Source organism: Pithys albifrons, chromosome 24 (genome assembly GCF_047495875.1).
Source record: "Pithys albifrons albifrons isolate INPA30051 chromosome 24, PitAlb_v1, whole genome shotgun sequence".
Taxonomy (NCBI): domain Eukaryota; kingdom Metazoa; phylum Chordata; class Aves; order Passeriformes; family Thamnophilidae; genus Pithys; species Pithys albifrons.
Genome location: NC_092481.1, coordinates 2167451 through 2194803, shown reverse-complemented (window position 1 = coordinate 2194803; position 27353 = coordinate 2167451). Strand labels below are relative to the sequence as shown.

The 27353-nt window shown below is 53.7% G+C and overlaps 1 protein-coding gene across 7 annotated transcripts in view; it reads right to left on the bottom strand.

The window, feature by feature from the left end:
• PUM1 (pumilio RNA binding family member 1) overlaps nucleotides 1-27353 on the bottom strand; it is a 115157-nt gene that overhangs the window by 77269 nt on the left and 10535 nt on the right. For all 7 annotated transcript variants that reach the window (XM_071577009.1, XM_071577011.1, XM_071577012.1 and 4 more), the window contains exon 3: nucleotides 10560-10628. In XM_071577009.1, the coding sequence (XP_071433110.1) occupies nucleotides 10560-10628 (69 nt within the window). The remainder of the gene's footprint in view (nucleotides 1-10559; nucleotides 10629-27353) is intronic.

Below are 27353 nucleotides of genomic sequence, written 5' to 3'. Positions count from 1 at the left end.
TCAGCAGGGAATTTTGGGATGGAGTTTCACCCAGGGCACACCTGCACTGACCACAGGAATTCCTGCTGCCATCAGCACCCCTGGCCATCACAGCCCCCTCCAGCTCCATCCTCTGAAGGAGATGTGTGCAGTGACCACCAGAGCTGAGCCCTCCCTGCTGCAGCTGGGATAAAGCTCATGGAAGAGCTTATATCTGTTGGAAATTACCATGAACAAAGAATCATCAATTAGTGGATCTCTCCTGGATATCTGAGTGCTGATAACTCCTGACTGGCATCAGCCTCAGTGCCCTGCCTGGTACCATCTCCTGATGGGAACTCCATCAGCTGATGTGCAAATTTAAGGCTAGAATTTAAATCAGAGTGGAAACACTAATGAGATGAGCAGTTCCGGGCTGGGCAGAGCAGAACCAGGTTGTGGGTTCCTGAGAGCCAGACAGAGGCACCCTGGGCTGGGGGAACCAAGGACAGCTGTGCTGGAGTCAGGAGATGTGCCCCACTCAGCAGGGAATTTTGGGATGGAGCTTCACCCAGGGCACACCTGCACTGACCACAGGAATTCCTGCTGCCATCAGCACCCCTGGCCATCACACCCCCTTCCAGCTCCATCCTCTGAAGGAGATGTGTGCAGTGACCACCAGAGCTGAGCCCTCCCTGCTGCAGCTGGGATAAAGCTCAAGGAAATGGAAGATGAGGCAGAATTTGTATCTGTTGGAAATTACCATGAACAAAGAAGAATCATCACTTAGTGGATCTCTCCTGGATATCTGAGTGCTGATAACTCCTGACTGGCATCAGCCTCAGTGCCCTGGCTGGTACCATCTCCTATGGGAACTCCAATGTGCAAATTCAAGGCTAAATCTGAAATCAGTTGGTTGCAGATGAAGCAGCACTAACTGATGTCAGAGCTCTCAGGTGCCCTGTCAGCTGCTCTAGGGCAGACTGAGATGACCTGTGCTCACCAATTCCTTCTTAACTTACCAGAGATCTGCCTGGTCACAAAATCAATCAGTTTTTTTAGCAATGTGACTCCAGGATTTCTGCTTCCCCCCCAAACTCGGCGTAGGATGCTCAGGAGTCTCCCAACTGAACTGGAAAAGCTGGGAAGCACCACACTCCCCTCTCTGCAATCCCAAAATAATTCCAAATACAAAGACAAGCAACTCCCCTCAGCAGCACTCACTTCCCAACAGCCAGACCAACCTGCTCCTCCATCTGCACCGTGGGGTGACAGGAGGGAGGTGAAACCCAAGGCACTGCTCTCTAGTATTTATAAATATAAACACACATCAGGTGTTCCACTATTTTTTTAAAGCTTTTGTCATTCCCATATTTCTTAAAATGCAGCTTTTCCACTCCTGCTGCTGCCACTCAGTAAAAATAACAACTTCCCTTCTCGTGGTGCTTCAAGGAGTTGTGAACAGAAAGAGATTTGGACCAATTAAACTAAATTTTTAACTGCCACTAAACATTTCTCACTTCCTTTGACAGCATCTCCCAGGAGGTCACAAAATGCTCAGGAGTCACATCTCAAATCACAGAATCCCACAATGGTTTGGGGTGGGAGGGACCTCAAAGCTCATCCCATCCCACCCCTGCCATGGGCAGGGACACCTCCCACCAGCCCAGGGTGCTCCGAGCCCTGTCCAACCTGGCCTTGGACACTCCCAGGGATGGGGCAGCCACAGCTGCTCTGCCCAACCTGTGCCAGGGCCTGCCCACCCTCCCAGGGAAGGATTCCCTCCTAAGAAATGAAGGATGAGAGGGGGCACAGCCCTGCTGGGAGGAGACAGGAAAGAGTGAGCAGAATGAGCATTTTCCAACCATAATGACTCCATGATTTTCTTTCCAAGGATAAAGGAGAGGGACTTTTTATGAGGGTAGGTAGTGACAAGAATGGCTTCCCACTGCCCAAGGGCAGGTTAGGTGGGATATTGGGAAGGAATTCTCCCCTCTGAGGGTGGGCAGGCCCTGGCACAGGTTGGGCAGAGAAGCTGTGGCTGTCCCATCCCTGGGAGTGTCCAAGGCCAGGTTGGGCAGGGCTTGGAGCACCCTGGGCTGGTGGGAGGTGTCCCTGCCCATGGCAGGGGTGGCACTGGATGGGCTTTGAGGTCCCTTCCAACCCCAGTCACTGTGGGATTCTCTGGAAGCTGCAGCAGCTCTGGGTCAGTCAGTCATTGCCCTTGGCTGGAGGGTGATTTAGGGCTGATTTAGCCCTTTACTATTTCACCTACAACCCTCTACCCCCTTCTTAAGAAAAACAATCCCCTTATCAACAGAATCCTGCAGATCTGCACCCCAACACCTGCAGTTCTGCACTGACTCACTGACAAGGGCCAGCAAACATTGCAATCCTCACTATCCCATGGACACACCACACACAACTACAGCTCTGTCCCCTCTGGTTTAATCCTTCCCCTCCAGAAACATAAAGCTTCCAACTGGAAGTTCTGTTCCATTATCAGGAACAAAGAGAATAGAGATGTTCATTTCCAGATGCATTTCCAGATATCAGGGAACCCCAAAAGCCAAAGTTAACAGATGGCAAAGGGGGATTTTGTTCTGTCAGGCACCAGCACCAGAGGGTTACCAACAGCAATCATCTGCACTGAATTATGCAACAGGCTGCCAAGACAATGAATTTTTCCTCAGGGAAAGTTGTCAGATGGAATGGAGGAAAAAGAAAGATATTTTAAGTGACTACCATCCAGTTCTGCAGGTTGGGAATTTAAAAAGAACAAGCAGCGGTTTAGAACGAGACTCGTTGATCCATTTCCTGGGTTTTATTAAAATTGACCCTGTCTAGTATGAAAATAATCCTTCTAAGCCTCTCTTACAGAGCACTTAGAGTTAGGCCAATATTCAATTTAGCAGAGAGGGGAGGAGGGGATGACTTACACACCAACAAAAGCAACTCCTCAACCAGCAAGTGCATAAAGATCCCACTGAGATGGGATTATGAATTAGACAAATTAAGAAAACTGATGCCCCTCAGATAAGGCAAATATGAAGATAAAAGGAGCCACCAGTGCAGCTGGAGAACTCTGTTCATCCCAGCAATAGCAGGAGAAGGCAGAGCTTGTGTTTACATGTCCCTGCAGGTTTACAAACACTGAGATGGTATCAGCCCCCAAAAGTGCTGCCAGCTCAGAGCCAAGGCAGGGAGGGGGAGCACAGCAGGCAGTGCCAGCCCCCTGTGCCCCAGGGACAGCCCTGCCCTGATGCCCCAAACCAGGCTGGCTCAGGGGGTTCAACTGGCCCAGCTCAGGGGGTCAAACTGGCCCAGCTCGGGGGGTCAAACTGGCCCAGAGTTCAGGGGGTTCAACTGGCCCAGCTCAGGGGGTTCAACTGGCCCAGCTCGGGGGGTTCAACTGGCCCAACTCAGGGGGTCAAACTGGCCCAGCTCAGGGGGTCAAACTGGCCCAGCTCGGGGGGTCAAACTGGCCCAGCTCAGGGGCTCAAACTGGCCCAGCTCGGGGGGTCAAACTGGCCCAGCTCGGGGGGTCGAACTGGCCCAGCTCGGGGGGTCGAACTGGCCCAGCTCGGGGGGTCGAACTGGCCCAGCTCGGGGGGTCGAACTGGCCCAGCTCGGGGGGTCAAACTGGCCCAGCTCGGGGGGTCAAACTGGCCCAGCTCGGGGGGTCAAACTGGCCCAGCTCGGGGGGTCAAACTGGCCCAGCTCAGGGGGTTCAACTGGCCCAGAGTTCAGGGGGTTCAACTGGCCCAGAGTTCAGGGGGTTCAACTGGCCCAGAGTTCAGGGGGTTCAACTGGCCCAGAGTTCAGGGGGTTCAACTGGCCCAGCTCGGGGGGTTCAACTGGCCCAGCTCAGGGAGTTCAACTGGCCCAGCTCGGGGGGTCAAACTGGCCCAGCTCAGGGGCTCAAACTGGCCCAGCTCAGGGGGTCAAACTGGCCCAACTCAGGGGGTCAAACTGGCACAGCTCGGGGGGTCAAACTGGCCCAGCTCGGGGGCTCAAACTGGCCCAGCTCGGGGGCTCAAACTGGCCCAGCTCGGGGGCTCAAACTGGCCCAGCTCGGGGGGTTCAACTGGCCCGGCTCAGGGGGTTCAACTGGCCCAGCTCAGGGGGTCAAACTGGCACATCTCGGGGGGTTCAACTGGCCCAGCTCAGGGGGTCAACTGGCCCAGCTCAGGGGGGTTCAACTGGCCCAGCTCGGGGGGGTTCAACTGGCCCAGCTCAGGGGGTCAAACTGGCACATCTCGGGGGGTTCAACTGGCCCAGCTCGGGGGGGTTCAACTGGCCCAGCTCAGGGGGTCAAACTGGCAAATCTCGGGGGGTTCAACTGGCCCAGCTCAGGGGGTCAACTGGCCCAGCTCAGGGGGGCTCAAACTGGCCCAGCTCAGGGGGGCTCAAACTGGCCCAGCTCAGGGGGGTTCAACTGGCCCAGCTCAGGGGGGTTCAACTGGCCCAGCTCGGGGGGGTTCAACTGGCCCAGCTCAGGGGGTCAAACTGGCACATCTCGGGGGGTTCAACTGGCCCAGCTCAGGGGGTCAAACTGGCCCAGCTCAGGAGGTTCAACTGGCCCAGAGTTCAGGGGGTTCAACTGGCCCAGCTCAGGGGGTTCAACTGGCACAGTCAGGGGGTTCAACTGGCCCAGCTCAGGGGGTCAAACTGGCTCCCAGCAGGGCTGAGAGCACAAGGAACAGGCAGGATCACAGCACTGGGAATATCTGACCATCCATCCAGGTGTGCTCTGGCTCAGCCCAGCCCTGAGCCACCCTGATGGCACCATCAGCCCCAGTTCCAGCCCTCCCATCTCCACAGGAGCCAGAGTTGGGCAAACTGGGCACAAACATTACCCAGTCCTGCCCAGCCCAGCTGGCAGGGAATGATAAATGTGTGAGAACACAGCACAGGCAGCAGCAGCAGGGAGAGCAGAGGCACAGGGGGTTTAGTCTGAGGGGGTTTGGTTTGGTTTTGTTCAGTTTGTGGTTGGTTTAGACCAGATACAAGAATATCCAGGACCTCTGTCACAACCTCTCTGCTTGTCTCTCTCTGAATGGACTTCTTAAGCACTTCCCCAAGCACCAAGGGGACATAAACAGGGTCATGGAATCACAGTTGGAATGGACCCCCAAGGACCATCCAGTCCAACCCTCAGCCCTGCACAGGAACAGCCCCAAGAGTCACCCCCTGTGCCCCAGAGCATCATCCAAACCCTCCTGCAGCTCTGGCAGCCTTGGGGCCGTGCCCACTGCCCTGGGGAGCCTGGTCAGTGCCCACCACCCTCTGGGGGAAGAGCCTTTTGCTGAGATCCAACCTGTCCCTGCCCTGGCACAGCTCCAGCCATTCCCTGGGTGCTGTCCCTGCCTTGGCACAGCTCCAGCCATTCCCTGGGTGCTGTCCCTGGTCCCACAGGACAGAGCTCAGTGCCTGCCCCTCCTCTGCCCCTCCCCAGGAAGCTGGAACTGCACTGAGGTCTCCCCTCAGTCTCCTCTTCTCCAGCTGAACACCCAAGTGCCCTCAGTGCCCTCACACGCTGCCCCTCCAGGCCCTGAACCATCTCTGTGCCCTCCTTTGGACACTCCCCAGTGGCTTCAACCCTTCCTTCCATTGTGTGCCCCCAAAGTGCCCCCACCCACTGGGGGAAGAACCTTTCCCTGAGATCCAACCTGAGCCTGCCCTGGCACAGCTCCAGCCATTCCCTGGGTGCTGTCCCTGCCCTGGAACAGCTCCAGCCCTTCCGTGGGTGCTGCCCCTGCCCTGGCACAGCTCCAGCCATTCCCTGGGTGCTGCCCCCGCCCTGGCACAGCTCCAGCCATTCCCTGGGTGCTGTCACTGACCTGGCCCAGCTCCAACCATGCCCTGGGTGCTGTCCCTGCCCCTCCAGCCCCCCAACACAACGACCCCCAGGGGCTGCAGCATTTCCCTGCCCACAGCTCACCCACACCAGGCTCCAGCACTCCCACCCTCAGGGGCAGCAGCACAGCAATAATTAAATGCTTCTCAGATAAATGCATAATGTTTCTTACCACGTTTCAGGCTCAGGGTGAGATTCACCACTGCCCCCAAAATTCCTCCTTCACCATTTCAGTCCAGTTCACTCAATTTTGGAGTTCAGCCCCCACCAGCTGCCTCACATCTCTGTCCCCATCCTCCTCCCACCCTCTGGATTGAGTTTCAGGCAGCACCTCTCCCAGCTGCTCTTTCACTCCAGACACACAGACTGATCTCAGCACAACCTCCTCCAAATCCAGAGTGCTGCCCAAATGCCTGGAAGGTGCTGAGGACAAAGCCAAGCTGCCCCTCACAGGGGAAGGGAAGGGGAAGTGAAGGAAGGAAGGAAGGGGAAGGGAAGGAAGGGGAGGGGAAGGGAAGGAAGGGGAGGGGAAGGGAAGGAAGGAAGGGGAAGGGAAGGAAGGGGAGGGGAAGGGAAGGAAGGGGAGGGGAAGGGAAGGAAGGGGAGGGGAAGGGAAGGAAGGGGAGGGGAAGGGAAGGAAGGGGAGGGGAAGGGAAGGAAGGGAGGGAGGAAGGGAGGGAGGAAGGGAGGGAGGAAGGGAGGGAGGAAGGGAGGGAGGAAGGGAGGGAGGAAGGGAGGGAGGAAGGGAGGGAGGAAGGGAAGGAAGGGAAGGAAGGGGAAGGGAAGAAAGGAAGGGGAAGGGAAGGAAGGGAAGGAAGGGAAGGAAGGGGAAGGGAAGGAAGGAAGGGGAAGGGAAGGAAGGGGAAGGGAAGGAAGGAAGGGGAAGGGAAGGAAGGAAGGAAGGAAGGGGAAGGGAAGGAAGGAAGGAAGGAAGGGGAAGGGAAGGAAGGAAGGGGAAGGGAAGGAAGGAAGGGGAAGGGAAGGAAGGAAGGGGAAGGGAAGGAAGGAAGGGGAAGGGAAGGAAGGAAGGGGAAGGGAAGGAAGGAAGGGGAAGGGAAGGAAGGAAGGGGAAGGGAAGGAAGGAAGGGGAAGGGAAGGAAGAGCAGAGATCCAGCTCCCCATCCTGGGAGACAAAGGGAACTTGCACAGGGTTGAGCCTCAGAGAAGTGTCACAGATCAAAGGGCTCCAGCAGCAAAACCCACAAGGAACTGCCGAGTGAGGCTGCAGGAGGAGCTCCCTCATCCCACCCAACACCTGGACAAGGTGCTGAAAGAAGGAACCCCCCCTGCCCTGGCTCTGAGCTGGCAGCACTTTGGGGGGTTGGTAACATCTCAGTGTTTTCCTCAGGGGAAGTTGTCAGATGGAATGGAGGAACAAAGAAAGATATTTTAAGTGACTACCATCCAGTTCTGCAGGTTGGGAATTCAGAAAGAACAAGGAGTGGTTTAGGATGAGACTCCTTGATCCATTTCCTGGGTTTTATTAAAATTGACCCTGTCTAGTATGAAAATAATCCTTCTAAGCTCCTCTTACAGAGGACTTAAGAGTTAGGCCAATATTCAATTTAGCAGAGAGGAGAGAAGGGGATAAATCACACACCAACAACCCCTCTCCCCTTTAGAGCTGCTTTCAGCATCACTGACCTGCTACCAACACCCCAGAGCTTTGCTATTTTAGAGCAAAAGGGTCTCTGTGGGGATTTTCAGTCTCACAATGGAAATGTAGGGGACTGGAGGGTGGGAGTCTGGCCATGGAAATGGCCAAGAAACAAGAGAGATGAAAGTTGTGAGGCTTTTTTAAATTATTCTTAATTTTCCCAGATAAGAGTATCTGCTCATCTCCAATTATTATCTGCATTTTGACAGCAGGAGAGATAAAAGATAAAAACTGCTCTGATGTCTTAAGAGGCACAAACTCCTGAAACCACAGAAATTACCAAGGAGCAAGAAAACAAGAAGATAAAAAGATGCACAAACACTCTTTTCCTCATCCTTCTCCTCCAGGTTTTTCACTATCAGCTCCAAGAACAAGATTATTGTCACTTCCTGCAGGGAAGGCTCAGAACATACAAGATAAAGAAATACAAATGAAATCTGCTTTTTTCCTCATTTATTTCATTTTCCTCATTTATTTCAGACTTTTTCCACGAGTTTCCTTCTCATTCCAGGAGCAGGAGGAAGGGAGGGAACCACCAGTGCCTTGTTAAGGCATCTGAACTGCACAAAACCAAAGCCTGGAGGGAAGAACATGGTCCTGGAAAGCCAAAACTCAAATCCTGCAGGATGATTTTGGCTTCCAGAGCTCCTGAAATCCTGACCAGCTGCATTTATGCTGGAAAACCTTGGGGGGATCCAGAGAAAATTCACTGGATAAAGAAGGGAAAGTTGTGAGAGTGAGGGAGAAAAACCCAAAAGAAATGAGAAATTGTGGTTTGGTTTAAAGAGAAGGGGGAAATGTCACCTTTCCTGGAACATCAGGCTCGTTCCAGGATGTGGAAAAGCCCAGAGACAAATGCCATCCCCAAAACCTTCTGCATCCCAGTTACAGGGAGAAGGGGAGAGTGAAAGGTGAGTCAGCACTGGGAGGCAAAGCTCCAAAACACAACCCCAAACTCACTGCTCTCAGAAGTGCCTGGAAAGAAAAGTCAGTATTTTTAGGAATTCTCCAGGCATTAAAGCTCCATGACCTAATGCCATGATAAGCACAAGCCAACTGCTGGCCCTGCTCTGAACCTGCTCTCAGAGCTGGGACTCTCCCCATCTGAAAATGAACCCCCTGCCCAAATGAGGTGTCAAAAACTAATCTGCAGAGAAGATTCCCACCCCCTCACTCCACGGCACAGGGAGCCACAGCAGCTGCTCTGCAGCAGCTCCACACGGGGTTTAATGTCAGCTTTGCTCCCTCCCAAATCATGGTCAGCCACTCACAGCAAACAGTCTTGGGGCAGGTTAATCCAACCTGGAGAAAAGGAGTTACTCCTATCAGGTAATGCCAATTAAAATGCAACTCATTATTCTGATGAGGGAGGGGAGGGGGAGGGAAGGAAGGGAGGGAGGGAGGAAGGAGAGGGAGGAAGGAGAGGGAGGAAGGAGAGGGAGGAAGGAGAGGGAGGAAGGAGAGGGAGGAAGGAGAGGGAGGAAGGAGAGGGAGGAAGGAGAGGGAGGAAGGAGAGGGAGGAAGGAGAGGGAGGAAGGAGAGGGAGGAAGGAGAGGGAGGAAGGAGAGGGAGGAAGGAGAGGGAGGAAGGAGAGGGAGGAAGGAGAGGGAGGAAGGAGAGGGAGGAAGGAGAGGGAGGAAGGAGAGGGAGGAAGGAGAGGGAGGAAGGAGAGGGAGGAAGGAGAGGGAGGAAGGAGAGGGAGGAAGGAGAGGGAGGAAGGAGAGGGAGGAAGGAGAGGGAGGAAGGAGAGGGAGGAAGGAGAGGGAGGAAGGAGAGGGAGGAAGGAGAGGGAGGAAGGAGAGGGAGGAAGGAGAGGGAGGAAGGAGAGGGAGGAAGGAGAGGGAGGAAGGAGAGGGAGGAAGGAGAGGGAGGAAGGAGAGGGAGGAAGGAGAGGGAGGAAGGAGAGGGAGGAAGGAGAGGAGAGGAAGGAGAGGAGAGGAAGGAGAGGAGAGGAAGGAGAGGAGAGGAAGGAGAGGAGAGGAAGGAGAGGAGAGGAAGGAGAGGAGAGGAAGGAGAGGAGAGGCAGGAAGGAGAGGAAGGAAGGAAGGGAAGAAGAAAATCTTTCACCTGAGAGGGCACCTTCCTATGGATCCCACCACACCATAGTCATGGTTTGCTGTTTTCTCCAAACCAGTATCTCAAGGTTCCTGGGGATTTTTATTTCTGTTTTTAAACCTGGCTCCCAAACTGGGTAACAGAGACAGGATGGACTAAATGTGGAGAAAATAAAGTGGTGTGAACTCGAGAGGAACTCGGCAAGGAAGGCTCTCCAACACAGACCTACATCCAGCTGACCTGCCACACATCAATAACCTCCTACAAGACGTGATTTTCTCCTCTCTCTTCTTCCAGACTAAAGGAAGAAGGAACCAGGCAAGAGAAGTGTTTACAATCCAAATTCCAGGAACACAACACAGCCATCTACAGTAACAAGCTATTCTTTCAAGTCTCCCTGAAAACAGGTAAATTCTCTCTTTTCCAAGAAACCCCAAGGGCATCTCCCCCAAACCTGCCACCTCCTCTGATGGGAGATTAAACCAACCCTCCCTGGGTGTCTGGAGTTGGAACTGAAGGTTTGTTATCTGCCCACTCCTGGCCAGGCCCTGATCCTCCTGCAGCCCTGGCTCACATTGCTCAGCTCCTTCAAACATCAGCCACAGCCCTGGGCCCTGTGACAGCAGCCCAGCCAAGGTGGGCAGGAGTCTGCCCAGGGCACAGACAATGCCAGCCAGCCAAGCCCACGGCGTGGCAGGGGCTGAGATCACTGGGGCCCAAAATAAACCTGCTGCAAGGACTGGAACACTTGTCACAAGACAGAGTTCTGTTCTTTTGCAGCCACCACTCCACTGTTTGATGATCCAACAGGTGGAGGCTTAGCTGTTCCTCCTACTGAGACACATTCCAGCCTGACAGGTTTTTAGTTTGTTAAACCACACACACACACACACACTTCCCAGTCAGAATGGAGAACTCTCAACTTCAGAATCATTCCAGCAGCCTCAAAAACCTGTTATTTCATTTCCTCCTCCCCCCAAACCACACAGATTAAGTGTCTGGGTTTTTTTCTCCAGGCCTTTCACTTACCTCTCCCATAGCTCGTCCCTCCAGAGCCAGAGCTTGGAAATCATGATTCAGCTCATCCATGGAACGCACCTGTTGGGAGAGGGGCAAGGAAAAGACATAAGGAAATGCTTTTATTTGCTGGGGGTTTATGATAATCACAGTTTACAGCAATTCTGCTGATACAGACCATGAGCTGCATCCCCCATTACAGCACTGAACAAGGTTATGGAGCTCCACAGCATGACTTACCTTTACACATTTATATACTTCTGTTATTAAATACATATTTTATTATATACAGGTTTATTTAAACATCTTAAATTTACACATGCATAAGAAAGGAACAGCCAGCAACTGCTTTTAAGACACACAAAACCCAACACAGCTGCCTTAGCTGGGATTTCACACTAAGTTGTTTGGTTTCAGGGCAGGAGTCAGGACGTAAGTCAGGGAATCAGCACCATTTCAGGAGGAAATGAAGTCAAACCTCCTGTATAAACCAGGCAAATTTCCATTCAAGTTACACTGACACGAAAGATAAAAACATAACTGGGTGGTTTAATGAAAATTGATTCATTTAGAGCAGTAAAAAGGAGCAACAACTTAAAACTGTTGGCTAAGTAAGTGCATAAAATCATAGAATGTCTTGAGTTGGGAGGGACCCACAAGGATCATCCAGTCCAACCCTCAGCCCTGCACAGGAACAGTCCCAAGAGTCACCCCCTGTGCCCCAGAGCATCATCCAAACCCTCCTGCAGCTCTGGCAGCCTTGGGGCCGTGCCCACTGCCCTGGGGAGCCTGGTCAGTGCCCACCACCCTCTGGGGGAAGAGCCTTTTGCTGAGATCCAACCTGACCCTGCCCTGGCACAGCTCCAGCCCTTCCCTGGGTGCTGTCCCTGCCCTGGCACAGCTCCAGCCCTTCCCTGGGTGCTGTCCCTGCCCTGGCACAGCTCCAGCCATTCCCTGGGTGCTGTCCCTGCCCTGGCACAGCTCCAGCCATTCCCTGGGTGCTGTCCCTGCCCTGGCACAGCTCCAGCCCTTCCCTGGGTGCTGTCCCTGCCCTGGCACAGCTCCAGCCATTCCCTGGGTGCTGTCCCTGGTCCCACAGGACAGAGCTCAGTGCCTGCCCCTCCTCTGCCCCTCCCCAGGAAGCTGGAACTGCACTGAGGTCTCTCCTCAGTCTCCTCTTCTCCAGCTGAACACACCAAGTGCCCTCAGTGCCCTCACACGCTGCCCCTCCAGGCCCTGAACCATCTCTGTGCCCTCCTTTGGACACTCTCCAATGGCTTCAGCCCTTCCTTCCATTGTGTGCCCCCAAAGTGCCCCCACCCACTGGGGGAAGAACCTTTCCCTGAGATCCAACCTGAGCCTGCCCTGGCACAACTCCAGCCATTCCCTGGGTGCTGTCCCTGCCCTGGCACAGCTCCAGCCATTCCCTGGGTGGTGTCCCTGCCCTGGCACAGCTCCAGCCATTCCCTGGGTGGTGTCCCTGCCCTGGCACAGTTCCAGCCATTCCCTGGGTGCTGCCCCTGCTCTCAGGGATCAGAGGTCAGTGCCTGGCATGGACTGGAGATGTTGAACACACAAGCAAACACTTCTCCTGATGTTCATCCCCAAGTCCCCACAGATGCAGCCCCTGAACACAAGTGCAGATGCAAATGGAAAAGAAACCCAACTATGGACTTGAGGACAAAGCACAGGAGTCAAACCTGGCACTGGGACTGTGGGGAGCTCATTGCCCTCCCTGGTGCCACAGCTGTGCCCCAGCAGCCACCCAGCCCAGGGCACACAGGCACAGCCCACACAGCCCCTCAGGGTAAGGGGATAAGGCTCAGTTGGTTAAAAAACGTGGTTGTAACAATGCCAAGGTCATGGGTTCAATCCCCTCTGAGGGCCACTGACTTAAGAGTTGGACTCCATGACCCTTGTGGGTCCCTTCCAGCTCAGAACAGTCTGGGATTCTTTGAATCAGCCACAGCTCTGAGCAGTGCCCACACTCTGTTCCAGCCCCTCACAGGATGCTGAAGGTTGACAAGCAGAGTTCAGTTGTGTCTCCTCTGAGGACAGAGCAGGGGATCCAAACACAGTCAAGGCAGGAGATCAGCAACACTGGAGGGTGATTTACACCCCAGACTGGTGCAGATGCTCACACACCACCAGTGCCACACCACAATCACTGACCCCAGCCCTGACTTCTGACACTCCAGGCACCAATTCCAGCAGAACCAAGTCAAGACCTCGTGGTGATTACATTTTATTTCAATTTTAAGACAAGACTCTATCTATCACACCCAAGAATATCAGATGGAGGGGAAGCAGCACAGATAACCTCCAGAAATGCCCTCCAGTCTGAATTCTTCAATCATTCTATGACCACACCACTTTGCAAAAGATTAGCAATGCATTATTAAATTATCTAATACACATTTACATAATGTGCAAATCCTCAAGGGCCACTCACTCAGAATCTCAGTTTAAAAATGAGGTGCATCTGAGCTCAAAGGTACTTCAGTTATGGCTCAGCCTTGCCAGCTGCTGTGGTGACATTTGTCCCACTGGCCACACACACTGAGTGAGGGCAGGACTGCACCTCTGAACCTCTGGGCAGCACCAGGGCCTTTCCCTGCTGGCAGCTCCATCCCTGCAGCTCTGCTGCTGCCACACAAACGTCAGGGAGGCCAAACTGCCCTGAGAAGGCACTTCAGGCTGAGCTCCTGGAAGAGCTGCAGCCCCCAGACATGCCAAGGAACAGGAGCTGCAAGCTGCAAATTACTGTTTTAGTGAGCACTGGGAATGCTGCACACAAATTCAGCAGGTGATGTGTTTGTGTCACTGCTGGAGTGACGGCACAGCAGGAGCCACAATGGCACCAGCCCAGGACTCTCAGTGCTGCAGGTGGTGCTGGGCCTGCCCACCAGCTTTGCTTCCCCCAAAAATCACCACCCAGAGGTGGGTGCTGAGCTCTGGGAACCTCAAAACGACGCTGGCAGAGAGGCAGAATCATTACAGTCCCAGCATGAAGCAAAAGGGTATTGGGCAACATTTGTGTTTTGGTTTGGACATCATGGAATCACAGACTGGTTTGGATTGAAAGGGACCTTAAAGATCATCCAGTGCCACCCACTGCCATGGGCAGGGACACCTCCCACCAGCCCAGGGTGCTCCAAGCCCTGTCCAACCTGGCCTTGGACACTCCCAGGGATGGGGCAGCCACAGCTGCTCTGCCCAACCTGTGCCAGGGCCTGCCCACCCTCACAGCCAACAATTCCTTCCCAATATCTCATCTAAATCTCTCCTCTCTTAGTTTAAAACCATTCCCTTGTCCTGTCCCTCCATCCCTTGTCCCCAGTCCCTCTCCAGCTCTCCTGGAGCCCCTTTAGGCCCTGGAAGGAGCTCTCAGGTGTCCCTGGTCCCTTCTCTTCTCCAGGTGACCCCCCAGCTCTCCCAGAGGGGCTCCAGCCCTGCAGCATCTCCGGGGCCTCCTCTGGACTCTCCAGCAGCTCCAGGTCCTTGTGCTGTTGCTCCCCAGGGCTGGGGCAGCTCTGCAGGTGGGGGCTCACCTGAGGGGGGCACAGGGGCAGGTGCCCTCCCTCCCTCTGCTGCCACATCCCAGTCCTCCCAGCCCCACTCCCAGCTGAGCTCCCCTCTCAGCTTCAGACACACCAACCCCCAGGGAAAGCCTGTTCAGGGAACAGGGGCAGATTCTGCACAGGAATGAACTTCTCAGTCCTCTCTCTCACCCTCTGATGGTGCTTTATGGCCATCCTCACACTACCAAGCATTTTTAAAATCATAATTTTTCCCATCAGATGCAAGCACATTTTCACAGGTGTTTTGTTTCTGTCTTGAGCACAAAAACATGTTATCATCCTGTTAAACCGATCACAGCAGCACAAATATGTGGTTTACACCCATGTGTGAAGTTTGCTCCCACATAGCCTGAATTCTGGGTGGAAAAACCAGAGCTGGTGTAACTAAAACATCATTTCCAATATGGTCAAAGCCTTCAATGCAAATCCATCCTCCTCCAGAAACCACAACAATTTAACAATTCCTGTTTCTCCCAGAGCTCCAGCCCATGAAACCTCCTCAGTGCTGACCATTTGGCTGCTTCCAACAAGGAGAAGCTCATTTGCCTTCCAGCAATGCCATGGCAGCAATTACTGCAGAGGAGATACAGAGACCAGGACAGGAAGAGTGGGAAAGGGCAAAAAGTGGGATAAATGTGCAAGCCAAGTGCCCTCCAGCTGTGCCACACCTGGCTGGTCTGACTGCCCCCCTCATGGTCACCTGTTAGTGTCACTCCTCTCTCAAGGGTCTCAAGGAAGCTGCCCCTCAAACGTGTCAGATCACAAATTGCAATCCCAAGCTCCTGTTAAGTGATCCCAGAGTGGTTTGGGGTGGAAGGGACCTGAATGATCATTAATTTCCACACCCTGCCCTGGGCAGGGACACCTCCCACCAGCCCAGGTTGCTCCAACCTGGCCTTGGACACTCCCAGGGATGGGGCAGCCACAGGTTCTCTGCCCACCCTGTGCCAGGCCCTGCCCACCCTCACAGGGGAGCATTCCTTCCATATATCCAATTTAAACACTCTCTCTGTCAGTGTGAGGCCATTCCCCTTGTCCTGTCACTCCATCCCTTGTAAAGAGTCTCTCTCCATCTTTCCTGTCAGCCCCTTCAGGCACTGCAAGGCCACAATGAGATGATCCCCCTGGAGGCTCCTCCAGGCTGAGCAATCCCAGCTCTCCCAGCCTCTCCTCCATCCCTCTGAGCAGCTTGGTGGCCTCCTCTGGTCTCTGTCACTCAGCAGAAAGGGGTTGCCTCCATTTCCTTCCCCAACATACTTATCCCACCCACCATGAAAAGCAGAAAACAAAATTGGCTTCTCTATCAGCTGTCAGAGGTCAGGCAACAGAAGAAATTACTCATTACAGATATTTAAGTCACATCCCCAATCATCTCTCTTTATTCATAATTATTAGGATTGTTGAAAAATGTTTTCTAAATCAGGTCTTTGTGCCTGACTTTTAGCTCTAACTGTCTGTAATGACCAACTTGAGGCCCTCTCTCCCAGTCACACCATTTCTTTATCTGCACTGACCATTGTATCTATTCATTTGTAATACAGCTTAGTTTGTTATTCCGTTTTCAAGGACTGTACCCAGAAGATCCTGTTCTCATTTCCCTTCTCTAATGTTCAATACCAACAGCTCTTCACCTCATTCCCTTGCAGGGTACACACAAATATCACAGAATTTCTTCATTTCCCTTGAAAGAACAAACAGTGTCTGAAACAGCAGAACACAAAGTCAATCCATGACTTCCAACACCTCAGTATCCCAAAATCAGGCAATCCTCTGGAATGGCAATTAAAGGATCTGGATCATCCTCCACCTCATGCAGGTCTGATCCCATTAACGACCCCTGACCTCTAACGAGCACAGACATGCAGAGCAGAGTCAGGATGGTGCAAACAACAGAAACAAGGAGGTGCACAGAGACAGAACCTCTTCCCAGATGAGCACAGACATGGATGAGATCTGATTACCATAAAATCTGGTTCCCTGCTGAGCCAGAGCTTTGAAAGAAATCCAGAAGACAACGCCAAGATCAATTGGCTGCACAAGGAGAGATGCCCTGACATCTGCACACGACATGACAACCTGGTTCCTGGGAGGAGGAGGAGGAGGTGAGCCACAGAAACTTCAGGAAGCACACAGAGAGGTCAGATATTCTCCCTACTTCCTAACGGGTCCAACAACAGCTGAGTCCTGCCCTCAGCCAGCAGCACCCTGAGGTTGCACCCCTGTTTTGGCCTCTCCCAGGCAGGCTGTGGCTCTGGAAAGGGAGATGCCCATGCACATCCTCCCAGGAGCAGAGCTGTGAGAGGAGGATCCTTTCTGCTGACAGAACACCAGGGACTGGCTTTGGGACTCCCCTTCCCAAAACTGAGGCTCTGCTGAACCAGTTTCAAAGGGTTTCAGTGCACAGAACATCCCTCCCCTTCACACTGAAGGCTGGGAATGCACTGGGGAATTGTGGCAAGCTCATTCAGGAGGAGCAATTTCCACGCACGCCGCTAATATAAGAATGTGTGTCACTGGAACAGTCCAGCCACAGCCACCTCACTGACTCACAAACACTTCCCTGCACAGCCCAAAGCGGATTCACCACCAGAACGAGGAACTGGAGCAAACCCACTGCAGGAGGCCGAGTGAGGGCAGTTCAGCCTCTCCAGGGGCCTCTGTGCCAGCCCTCACCTCTGCTCTGAGAAACGGGACACAGCAAGGCACGGCTGGTCCTCACTGCACACCCCTGGAATCTCTGAATCTTACTCAGCCTCCTGAATCCCAGAATCCCTGAGGCTGGAAGAGCCCTCCCAGCCCATGGAGCCCACCCTGTGCCCAATGCCCACCTTGGAAAAGCCCTCCCAGCCCATGGAGCCCACCCTGTGCCCGATGCCCACCTTGGCAAAGCCCTCCCAGCCCATGGAGCCCACCCTGTGCCCGATGCCCACCTTGACAAAGCCCTCCCAGCCCATGGAGCCCACCCTGTGCCCGATGCCCACCTTGGCAAAGCCCACCCAGCCCATGGAGCCCACCCTGTGCCCGATGCCCACCTTGGCAAAGCCCTCCCAGCCCACAGAGCCCACCCTGTGCCCGATGCCCACCTTGGCAAAGCCCTCCCAGCCCATGGAGCCCACCCTGTGCCCAATGCCCAACTTGTCCCCCAGCGCAGAGCACTCAGTGCCACGGCCAGTCCTGCCTTGAGCACCTCCAGGGCTGGGCACTCCAAACCTCCCTGGGCAGCCCCTGCCAGGGCCTGACCACCCTTTCCAGGCAGAAATTCCTCCTGATGTCCCCCCTGCCCTGGCCCAGCCTGAGGCCGTGCCCTCTCCTCCTGTCCCTGTGCCCTGGAGCAGAGCCCGACCCCCTGTCCCGGCTCCCCACTCCTGGCAGGGATTGCAGAGCCAGAAGGTCCTCCCTGAGCCTCCTTCTCTCCAGACTGAGCCCCCCCAGCTCCCTCAGCCCCTTCCCAGCTCCCTTCCCTGCCCTGGACATCTCCAGCCCCTCAGTGTCCTTCCTGCCTTGAGGAGCCCAGCACTGGACACAGCTCAGCACTGGGGGACAATCCCTGCCCTGGTCCTGCTGCCACATCACTGCTGGCACATTCCAGGTGCCATTTTGGCCTCTCACCCACCTGGGCACCCCTGGGCTCACGTTCAGCTGCCACCATCACACCCAGGTTCCTTTTGCACCCTCCCAGCTGCTCTGCCCCAGCCTGGAGCTGCTGAGGGAGTTACTGTGACCCAAGGACAGGACCCAACACTGGGCCTTACTGAACCTCATAAACCCTCACACACTGGAGCTCCAGAGGCTTTCCCAGCTCCACCAGCACACTCACAGGCTGTTCCAGGAGGACAAGAGGAGAAACAGAATGCTCTCAGCTCTCACCTACTGCAGACTCTAATAATCCAAACCCATTTCTCCCTGGCTCAGTGGCCACTTCAAACCTCCACCTCCCACGAAGCAGAAGTGCCTCTCAGCAGCTCTGAATCCAACATTCATTTTTGAGGATTTTTATTTCTTCATGGATTTTCCAGCCCCTCGAGCAGCACTCAGCCAATTCTTGAGAGGCTGCCCCCTTACACAGGACAACTGCACTTTTTTATTTTAAATAAGATTAGAGGGTCTCACCATCCCAAAACTCAATGAGAGCAACCCAGAAGCAAAACTGTTTTGTGATCCCAAAGCCACCCAGACACCAGCCCTTGTCCACATCTGGAGCACTTTTGAGTTTACAGAGCTACAGCAGGCACAGAGAGAGCACAACTCCAGGAGCCAAAGCACAATTCCAGAAGCCAAAGATGTTCTCTGTGCTGGTCCCTGTGGTTCTGAGCCTGCTGCTCACCCACCACACCACAAACCCAGGACAAGACACTTTTAATCACAGAATCATAGAATGGATTGGGTTGGAAAAGACCTCCGAGATCATCAAGTCCAACCCTTGGGCCAACTCCAGTCCCTTTACCAGATCATGGCACTCAGTGCCACGGCCAAGCTCAGCTGAAAAACCTCCAGGGATGGGGAATCCACCCCCTCTCTGGGCAGCCCATTCCAATCCCTGAGCACTCTCTCTGCAAAGAATTTTTTTCTGCTCTCCAACTTCAATTTCCCCTGGCAGAGCTTGAGCCCATCGTGCCCCCTTGTCCTATTGCTGAGTGCCTGGGAGAAGAGACCAACCCCCAGCTGGCCAGAACTTCCCTTCAGGCAGTTCTAGACAGTGCTGAGGTCACCTCTGAGCCTCCTCTTCTCCAGGCTGAACACCCCCAGCTCCCTCAGCCTCTCCCCACAGCACTTGTGCTCCAGTCCCTTCTCCAGCCTCGTTGCTCTTCTCAGTTGGGTTGGAAGAGACCTCTGAGATCATCAATCCTTGATCCAACCCCACTGGGATCACCAGCCCAGGGTACAGAGTGCCCTGGGCTGGTGATCACAGTGGGGTTGGATCAAGAGATGTTGGATTCTCTGTCCCTGGAGGTGTTTCAGAGGACACTCAGTGCCACCTCCAGTCCCTTCTCCAGCCTCGTTGCTCTTCTCTGGACCTGCCTCTGGGCCCCTCCAAACACACCCTGTCACAGATGGAAGTTCAGGAAGTTGCCTCACATGGAAGAGCAAAGCCTGAGGTGACTGATCATCATGGGCACCACCAAAGAGCCAAAGGCTTTGGATGACCCACAGAGGGACAGAGTGCAGGGAACAATTTACAGACAGAGAGCAGGACCTGCTACACCTCTAACACACCATCCCAAAGAAAGGCTGGATGTCCACAGGGATAAAAACGTGCAACACAGCAAAGGATGAGCAGGGAAGGGGCACAAAGATGTTCCAAGGACTGATGGAGGCAGGTTGAGAGAGCAGGTGGGGGGGTCACCTGGTTCACCATCCCTGGAGGTTTTTCAGCTGAGCTTGGCCGTGGCACTGAGTGCCATGATCTGGTAAAGGGACTGGAGTTGGACCAAGGGTTGGACTTGATGATCTCGGAGGTCTTTTCCAACCCAATCCATTCTATGATTCTAAGAGGAGACCTTGGGGACCCTTCCAGTGCCTAAAGGGGCTCCAGGAGAGCTGGAGAGGGACCTGGGACAAGGGGTGGAGGGACAGGACACAGGGAATGGCTTCCCACTGCCAGAGGGCAGGGATAGATGGGATATTGGAAAGGAATCCTTCCCTGTGAGGGTGGGCAGGCCCTGGCACAGGTTGGGCAGAGAAGCTGTGGCTGCCCCATCCCTGGGAGTGTCCAAGGCCAGGTTGGACAGGGCTTGGAGCACCCTGGGTTGGTGGGAGGTGTCCCTGCCCATGGCAGGGGGTGGCACTGGATGGGCTTTAAGGTGCCTTCCCCTCAACCCAGTCTGGCCTTCCAGGATCCTCAGGAACCCACAGGGCACCCCCCCAAGTGCCCCCCAGCACCCCGGGCACGGCTGGTGCTGCCCCCCAGCTCAGTTCAAACCAGCACACAAGGCCCACAGGGCTAAATGGCACTTGTCAAAAGGAATCCTGCACTCAGTTAAATTAACAGCAACCAGGGCCCCAAACTGTCCTTCCAATTACTAAACAGGCTTTTGAAGGACCTAACAAATTAGCATGAGAGCAACAGTAAATTTACCTTTGGATTTCCAGGACTGTGGTTTTTATTCTAGTATAATCCAAGGGGGTTTTTTTCCCCCCAACCAGCAAAGGAGCTGAACTGCAATTTTAAGTAAATATTAATGTCAACAATCACTACTAATACTGCCCCTTATATTAAGCAAATATGGTTGCTAATATGACCTTTACATATAAATTCCAAGAGCAGATTGTATCCCATGTCATGGTCTGCAGGTATCTCAGGGGATTGTGCACCAGCTTTAGATATTAAGGAATCCTTATTTATGTAGAATTTATATTCACCTAGACAGACACACAGCAAAACTATGCAAGGCTAAATTTCACTCTTAACCCCAAAGGAGTTTTTTTATTTCCTCCTCATACAAGTGATGTTCCCCAACAAGAAAAAGACAAGTGGAATTAAACAAAGAATTATAACAATTAGACATACAGGAGAAAAAAAAATATAAAACTAACTAGAAAGTCCTTTGGAGAAAAAAAAGCTAAAAAACAACCAGCTGAGAAAAACATTCTAATGATAATCTAGAAGAAAATTGTCTCTAAAAGTGCACCACAAAGCCTGAGGGTTTATGATTCTTATCTTATTTTTTGATGCTGGACATTAAACAGATCAAAAATCTGCATTTATTGGCAGCAGCAGTGACTGAAGAGGGTTTAAACTGGTTCTATTAAGCCAATTATGTTGAAGTGGGTAACCAAAGCAGACTGGGAGGTTGTGCCTGCCAGTCCCAGCTTTCCATGCTCCCATTCCCTGCTCCCCATTCCAAAGGCTGCCCTTCCCCCTGCCTGGCACTTCCTCAGGCCAGGATGTATCTGGCACCTGCCCCACCACCCTTCTCTTTCCCCCAGTGCCACTTGTGGCCACTCTGCTCCCACCAAGGCAGGATGGGCCCTGCAGAGCCAGGAATTTGGGCGGCTGGGACATGTACATGGAGGATTTCAATTATTCCTTTGATCTACAGCAAATTACAGGGCCCAGACCAGCCCTCAGTGTTGCCTTCACCCAGTGCTGCCCTCGCCCAGTGCTGCCCTCGCCCAGCGCTGCCCTCGCCCAGCGCTGCCCTCGCCCAGCGCTGCCCTCGCCCAGCGCTGCCCTCGCCCAGCCCTGCCCTCACTCAGCCCTGCCCTCACTCAGCCCTGCCCTCGCCCAGCGCTGCCCTCGCCCAGTGCTGCCCTCACTCAGCCCTGTCCTCGCTCAGCCCTGCCCTCGCCCAGTGCTGCCCTCGCCCAGTGCTGCCCTCGCTCAGTCCTGCCCTCGCCCAGTCCTGCCCTCACTCAGCCCTGCCCTCACTCAGCCCTGCCCTCACTCAGTCCTGCCCTCGCCCAGTCCTGCCCTCGCCCAGTCCTGCCCTCACTCAGCCCTGCCCTCACTCAGTCCTGCCCTCACTCAGCCCTGCCCTCACTCAGCCCTGCCCTCGCCCAGTCCTGCCCTCGCCCAGTCCTGCCCTCACTCAGCCCTGCCCTCGCCCAGTCCTGCCCTCACTCAGCCCTGCCCTCACTCAGCCCTGCCCTCACTCAGTCCTGCCCTCGCCCAGTCCTGCCCTCGCTCAGCCCTGCCCTCGCCCAGTCCTGCCCTCACTCAGCCCTGCCCTCGCCCAGCCCTGCCCTCGCCCAGCCCTGCCCTCGCCCAGTCCTGCCCTCACTCAGTCCTGCCCTCGTCCAGTCCTGCCCTCACCCAGCCCTGCCCTCACCCAGCCCTGCCCTCACTCAGCCCTGCCCTCACCCAGTCCTGCCCTCACCCAGTCCTGCCCTCGCCCAGTCCTGCCCTCACTCAGTCCTGCCCTCGCCCAGTCCTGCCCTCGCCCAGCCCTGCCCTCACTCAGCCCTGCCCTCGCTCAGCCCTGCCCTCACTCAGCCCTGCCCTCACTCAGCCCTGCCCTCACTCAGCCCTGCCATCGCCCAGTCCTGCCCTCGCTCAGCCCTGCCCTCGCTCAGCCCTGCCCTCACCCAGCCCTGCCCTCACCCAGCCCTGCCCTCACCCAGTCCTGCCCTCGTCCAGTCCTGCCCTCGCCCAGTCCTGCCCTCGCCCAGCGCTGCCCTCGCCCAGCGCTGCCCTCGCCCAGCGCTGCCCTCGCCCAGTGCTGCCCTCAGCAAACCAACTCCAGGGGATCCCACGTACTCCTCCAGAGGGAATTCTGGGCTCTCCCACCATCCCAGCAAACGAAGCACAGCCAGGGCTGGGTGCTGGCACCACAAACACGCCACAAATCCCAGAAAGGGGCCATTCCTCGGCCTCTGCTGGTCCTGGGGAGCCTGGAGGGATCCAAGAGGATCTCAGCTCTGCACGAGCTTGGTGGGCTCACCCTGCTGGGGACCACTTGTTTTGCTCCTCTGCTGCTGTGGAGGAATGTGGGAAATCACATCACAGTCACACTTGTCAGAACAGACAAATGATCTCCCAGCTCCTAAACCAGAATCCCAGACTGGCTTGGGCTGAAGGGACCTCAAAGCTCATCCCACCCCACCCCTGCCATGACAGGGACACCTCCCACCAGCCCAGGGTGTTCCAAGCCCTGTCCAACCTGGCCTTGAAGATGAGCAGCATTTCGTCTCCCTGAGAAGAGCTGAGAAACTCCCAAGTTCTCCCTGTCTGCACAGGTACATTCCTGGTACACCTCCAAAATGTGATTATTCCTTGGATATTTATTTATAACCCATGTGCACTCTCTAAGTGTGAAAAGGCCTCTCTGTCCTTCAGGTCTCCACAGTCTGTCTTGCTCAATTTGCAATAAAAAATAAACAAAAAAAACACCCAAACAAACATTATTTTCCAGTAAGACATTCCTCAAAAAAACAAATTCAGCATTACTACAAGAACACCAGAATTGAGGCACTGAGAACAAAAATCATCCAATGAAACATCATTAGAATAGAGAGGAGAAAACAAACAAAAAAAATCCCATCTGGTTGAAGAGCCTAAATACTTTGCAGCACTTGATTTATATACTCACAAGTTGTTAAAGCTTTTTAAATCAGCTAAAAGTTTACAAATTTCAGATGGAAACAAATGCGTCCTCCTCAGCTGGGGGAGTTTGTCTTGTTTGAACAGCTCATCACACAGCAGGTTGTTTAAGAAAATATCAGCTCTGAGAGCATTCAGAGACACCTTCAGAGTATCCAGAGAAGGGAAATGTATTCCCAGCTGACAGTAAGAACAGAGTCACACACTCAACAACAGGTTTGCCACCAACACCCAGACCCAGGGTTAAAATATGTTGTTCCACCAACTGATTACAGCACTATTTTTAGTCCTCTCCTATAACAATAGTGGGTAAAGAAAGAACGTGAAGTCACAAGTATTAGACAGGATTAGGTGGTTTAAATACTATTTTTGTAGTAAAGGATTCATCATTAGAACTGCTACTACCATTAGCACTGGAAGCAGAAAGCTATTGAAATGGCAGATTGGCTAATGCTGTACCTGGCACTGGGCCAAGATGATTAATGATTCAGGGACAGAAATAACTGCAAGAAAAGCAGCCTTTCAGAGGGGCTCTCCTTCGTTAGCTAATTATGTTTTGCCTCTGATTTGATTCACCCAGGGAAGAGCTTCATTAACGTGGAATTCAGGTTACCCTGAATGTCTCAGGCACATATTGTTGGGGTGCAGGATTGTCAAAACTAGCGTGGCCAGCAGGCCCAGGGCAGTGACCCTTCCCCTGGACTCTGCCTTGGGGAGGCCACACCTTGAGTGTTGTGTTCAGTTCTGGGCCCCTCAGTTGAGGCAAGAGATTGAGGGGCTGGAGCGGGGCCAGAGAAGAGCAACGAGGCTGGAGAAGGGACTGGATGTGGCACTGAGTGTCCTCTGAAACACCTCCAGGGACAGAGAATCCACCATGTCTTGATCCAACCCCACTGTGATCACCAGCCCAGGGCACAGAGTGCCAGAGTGATCCCAGTGGGGTTGGATCAAGGGTTGATGATCTCTGAGGTCTCTTCCAACCCAACTGAGAAGAGAAGAGCAACGAGGCTGGAGAAGGGACTGGAGCACAAGTGCTGTGGGGAGAGGCTGAGGGAGCTGGGGGTGTTCAGCCTGGAGAAGAGGAGGCTCAGAGGTGACCTCAGCACTGGATTGGGTTGGAAAAGCCCTCCGAGATCATCAAGTCCAACCCTTGGTCCAACTCCAGTCCCTTTACCAGATCATGGCACTCAGTGCCACAGCCAAGCTCAGCTGAAAAACCTCCAGGGATGGGGAATCCACCCCCTCTCTGGGCAGCCCATTCCAATCCCTGAGCACTCTCTCTGCAAAGAAGTTTTTTCTGCTCTCCAACTTCAATTTCCCCTGGCAGAGCTTGAGCCCATCGTGCCCCCTTGTCCTATTGCTGAGTGCCTGGGAGAAGAGACCAACCCCCAGCTGGCCAGAACTTCCCTTCAGGCAGTTCCAGACAGTGCTGAGGTCACCTCTGAGCCTCCTCTTCTCCAGGCTGAACACCCCCAGTTGTGGCAGTTTGGGAGGAAGAGGAGCCTGGGGGTGGATTGGGTGGGTCAAAAATGGACCACAACCTGCTCTCAGATGGACAGAGAGGGCCCAGCAACTCAGCAAACCACAAAGGGGCTGCTGAGGGGAAAGCAAAGCTGGGGAGAGAGAGGAAGAAAACAGGCAGGACAGGTTCTCTAATAAACCTCCACTCAAAGCGTGGGTGTAAGATATTAACTGAAATTTTAGAATTCTCCTTGAAATTTGTGAATTCAACAGTGGGAAATGTCTTTGCTCCTCCTGAGTGAGCAACAGAGCCAGGGAGCAGTTAGAGCAGTGACACCACAGGGAGCACCAACACCAGGTCACCTGGGCAACCCCAGCTGGACCCAGTCCCCTGCCACAGCCTGGCAGGGACAGTCAAACCTGCACCTGGATAAATCACATTCCTGCACTAACTTTCTGAACAGTCCAGGGTGTTTTCTCTCCCCTCCCCATCAGCAGGATTTTCCAATACACAGCCTTAAATATCCAACTAAGTCAATCTACTCGTGTTCCTTCTGTCTCAGGGAAAATGTTCCAAAGGCAAAATAAAGCAGAAAACTCAATTAAATGTTCCAATTCCCTTCCCAAGACACCCCTTTACTAGTGAGAAATCTCTGTGAAACAAATCAGCCAAACCAGACATTTCATTTCAGCAAGGAATGATGTTCTAAATGACCTGGGCATCAAGTTAGGATTAGTTTCAGTGTCAGCAGAAGGAGAGCCCTGACCAGTTCACCAGGATACACATGGAGGTTCCCACGAAAATTCAACAGATTTAATGGAACATTTCATGAGGAACCATCTCCAAGACCTGAGCCACATCTGCTGTCACGTGGTGTTCATGACAAGGCACTCACTCTGTGCCTTCATCTCCAGCACAGACAACAAACCCAATTATTTGGAGCACGGCAGCCCCCAAAGGCTCTTTCCACAGGAGGTCAGAAATCATGGAATGGTTTGGGTTTGAAGGGGCCTTTAAGTCCATCTTATCCCACCCCTGCCATGGGCAGGGACACCTCCCACCAGCCCAGGCTGCTCCAAGCCCTGTCCAACCTGGCCTGGGACACTCCCAGGGATGGGGCAGCCACAGCTTCTCTGCCCAACCTGTGCCAGGGCCTGCTCACCCTCACAGCCAACAATTCCTTCCCAATATCCCACCTGTCCCTGCCCTCTGGCACTGGGAAGCCATTCCCCTTGTCCTGTCCCTCCAGCCCTTGTCCCTCCCCAGCTCTCCTGGAGCCCCTTTAGGCACTGGAAGGGGCTCTGAGGTCTCTGGTTCTAAACTCAGCCTAAGAACATCCTCCAACTCCATGGAATCACAGGATTCCAGAATGGTTTGAGATGGAAGAAAACTTAAGGATCTCACCCCCTGCCATGGGCAGGGACACCTCCCACCAGCCCAGGGTGCTCCAAGCCCTGTCCAACCTGGCCTTGGACACTCCCAGGGATGGGGTGACACGTTTGTGCTGGAGAGTTCACTGACACTTTGACAGGATTTCCCTTTGGAGGAAGAAACACCATTCAGGGTTTCTGCTTCCTTCACTTCCAGGATCTTTTCAGAGGACCTTGCCACAACTTTAAGGCAAACTCTGGTCATGGTGCCTGCCAAGAGACACCCAGCACTGTCAGCCATCCTCACACCCAGCCCCTCTCAGAGCAGCAGCATTTGGAGTAGCCATGCCCTGACAGAGGAGCTGCAGCAGAATCACCTCCTGCCTCCACTGGAGTTCAAGTTCCCTGTTCAGAACTCAGATGGTCACATTGCCAAAAGGCAGAGCTGAGCACAAACCCCAGTGCCAGCCCTGCTGCTCTCACTATTCTTCACCAACTCCATGTGAAAAATTCCCCACATTCAACAAGACCATCCCTGCAGAGTTCCATTGTCTCCAGTTATTAATTAAACATGCTCTCAGAGAAAGCAAATGCCTAAAATCATTTGCTTCTGCTCAGCAGCTCCCACACTGCCCCAACTGCAACTCAGACAGGCCAAGGGTATCCATTCCCTGTAATTCCAGAGGGACCAGCACCACAGGAACTCTGCCTGAGCTCCAGTTCAGGAGCACACACGAGACCCCAGCCAAGAAATCCCAGCCCATGTCCCTAAAAACCTGCCCAGGGTTGATAACCTGCCCCAGCTGAATATCCCAACTGTCCTTTCATCCCCTCCAGGAGCTGTTTGGGTTTGTGAGATCTGTGCAACCTTTCATAACCAAACCCAACCCAGGCCATTACTCATCTGGAGCCATCCTGTGCCTTTACCTATGGGATGGTCTGATCCCTATCCATGTTTTTTCCTGGATAAAGAGCATAAAAACACCCCAGTGCAGCCAGGGCAGCCACCCAACAGCAATCAGGCACTGTCAGTGCCTAAATCCCTTCATTTTAATATTAAAATTACTGTTGGACCCTGACACTCAATCTTTTTGTGCATAAAAAGGCTACATTTTAGTCAGGATCTGGCTGATGGAAGTGTTTTCCATGTAAAGTGATTGAGGATTTGGAGTTGCAGACAGCTGGGATTTTGCTTAGGAACTCTTGAGAGTCCAGGCTAGAAGGAAAAACTGATTCCACCACTACTGCAATGTCTGCAGGGACAAAGAGGGGTTGATAATATTTGCTACTCATGTGGAGGGTGAACCTTTGATACCTTAATATGTGAAACAACAGGAGCATCTTTAACTGCTT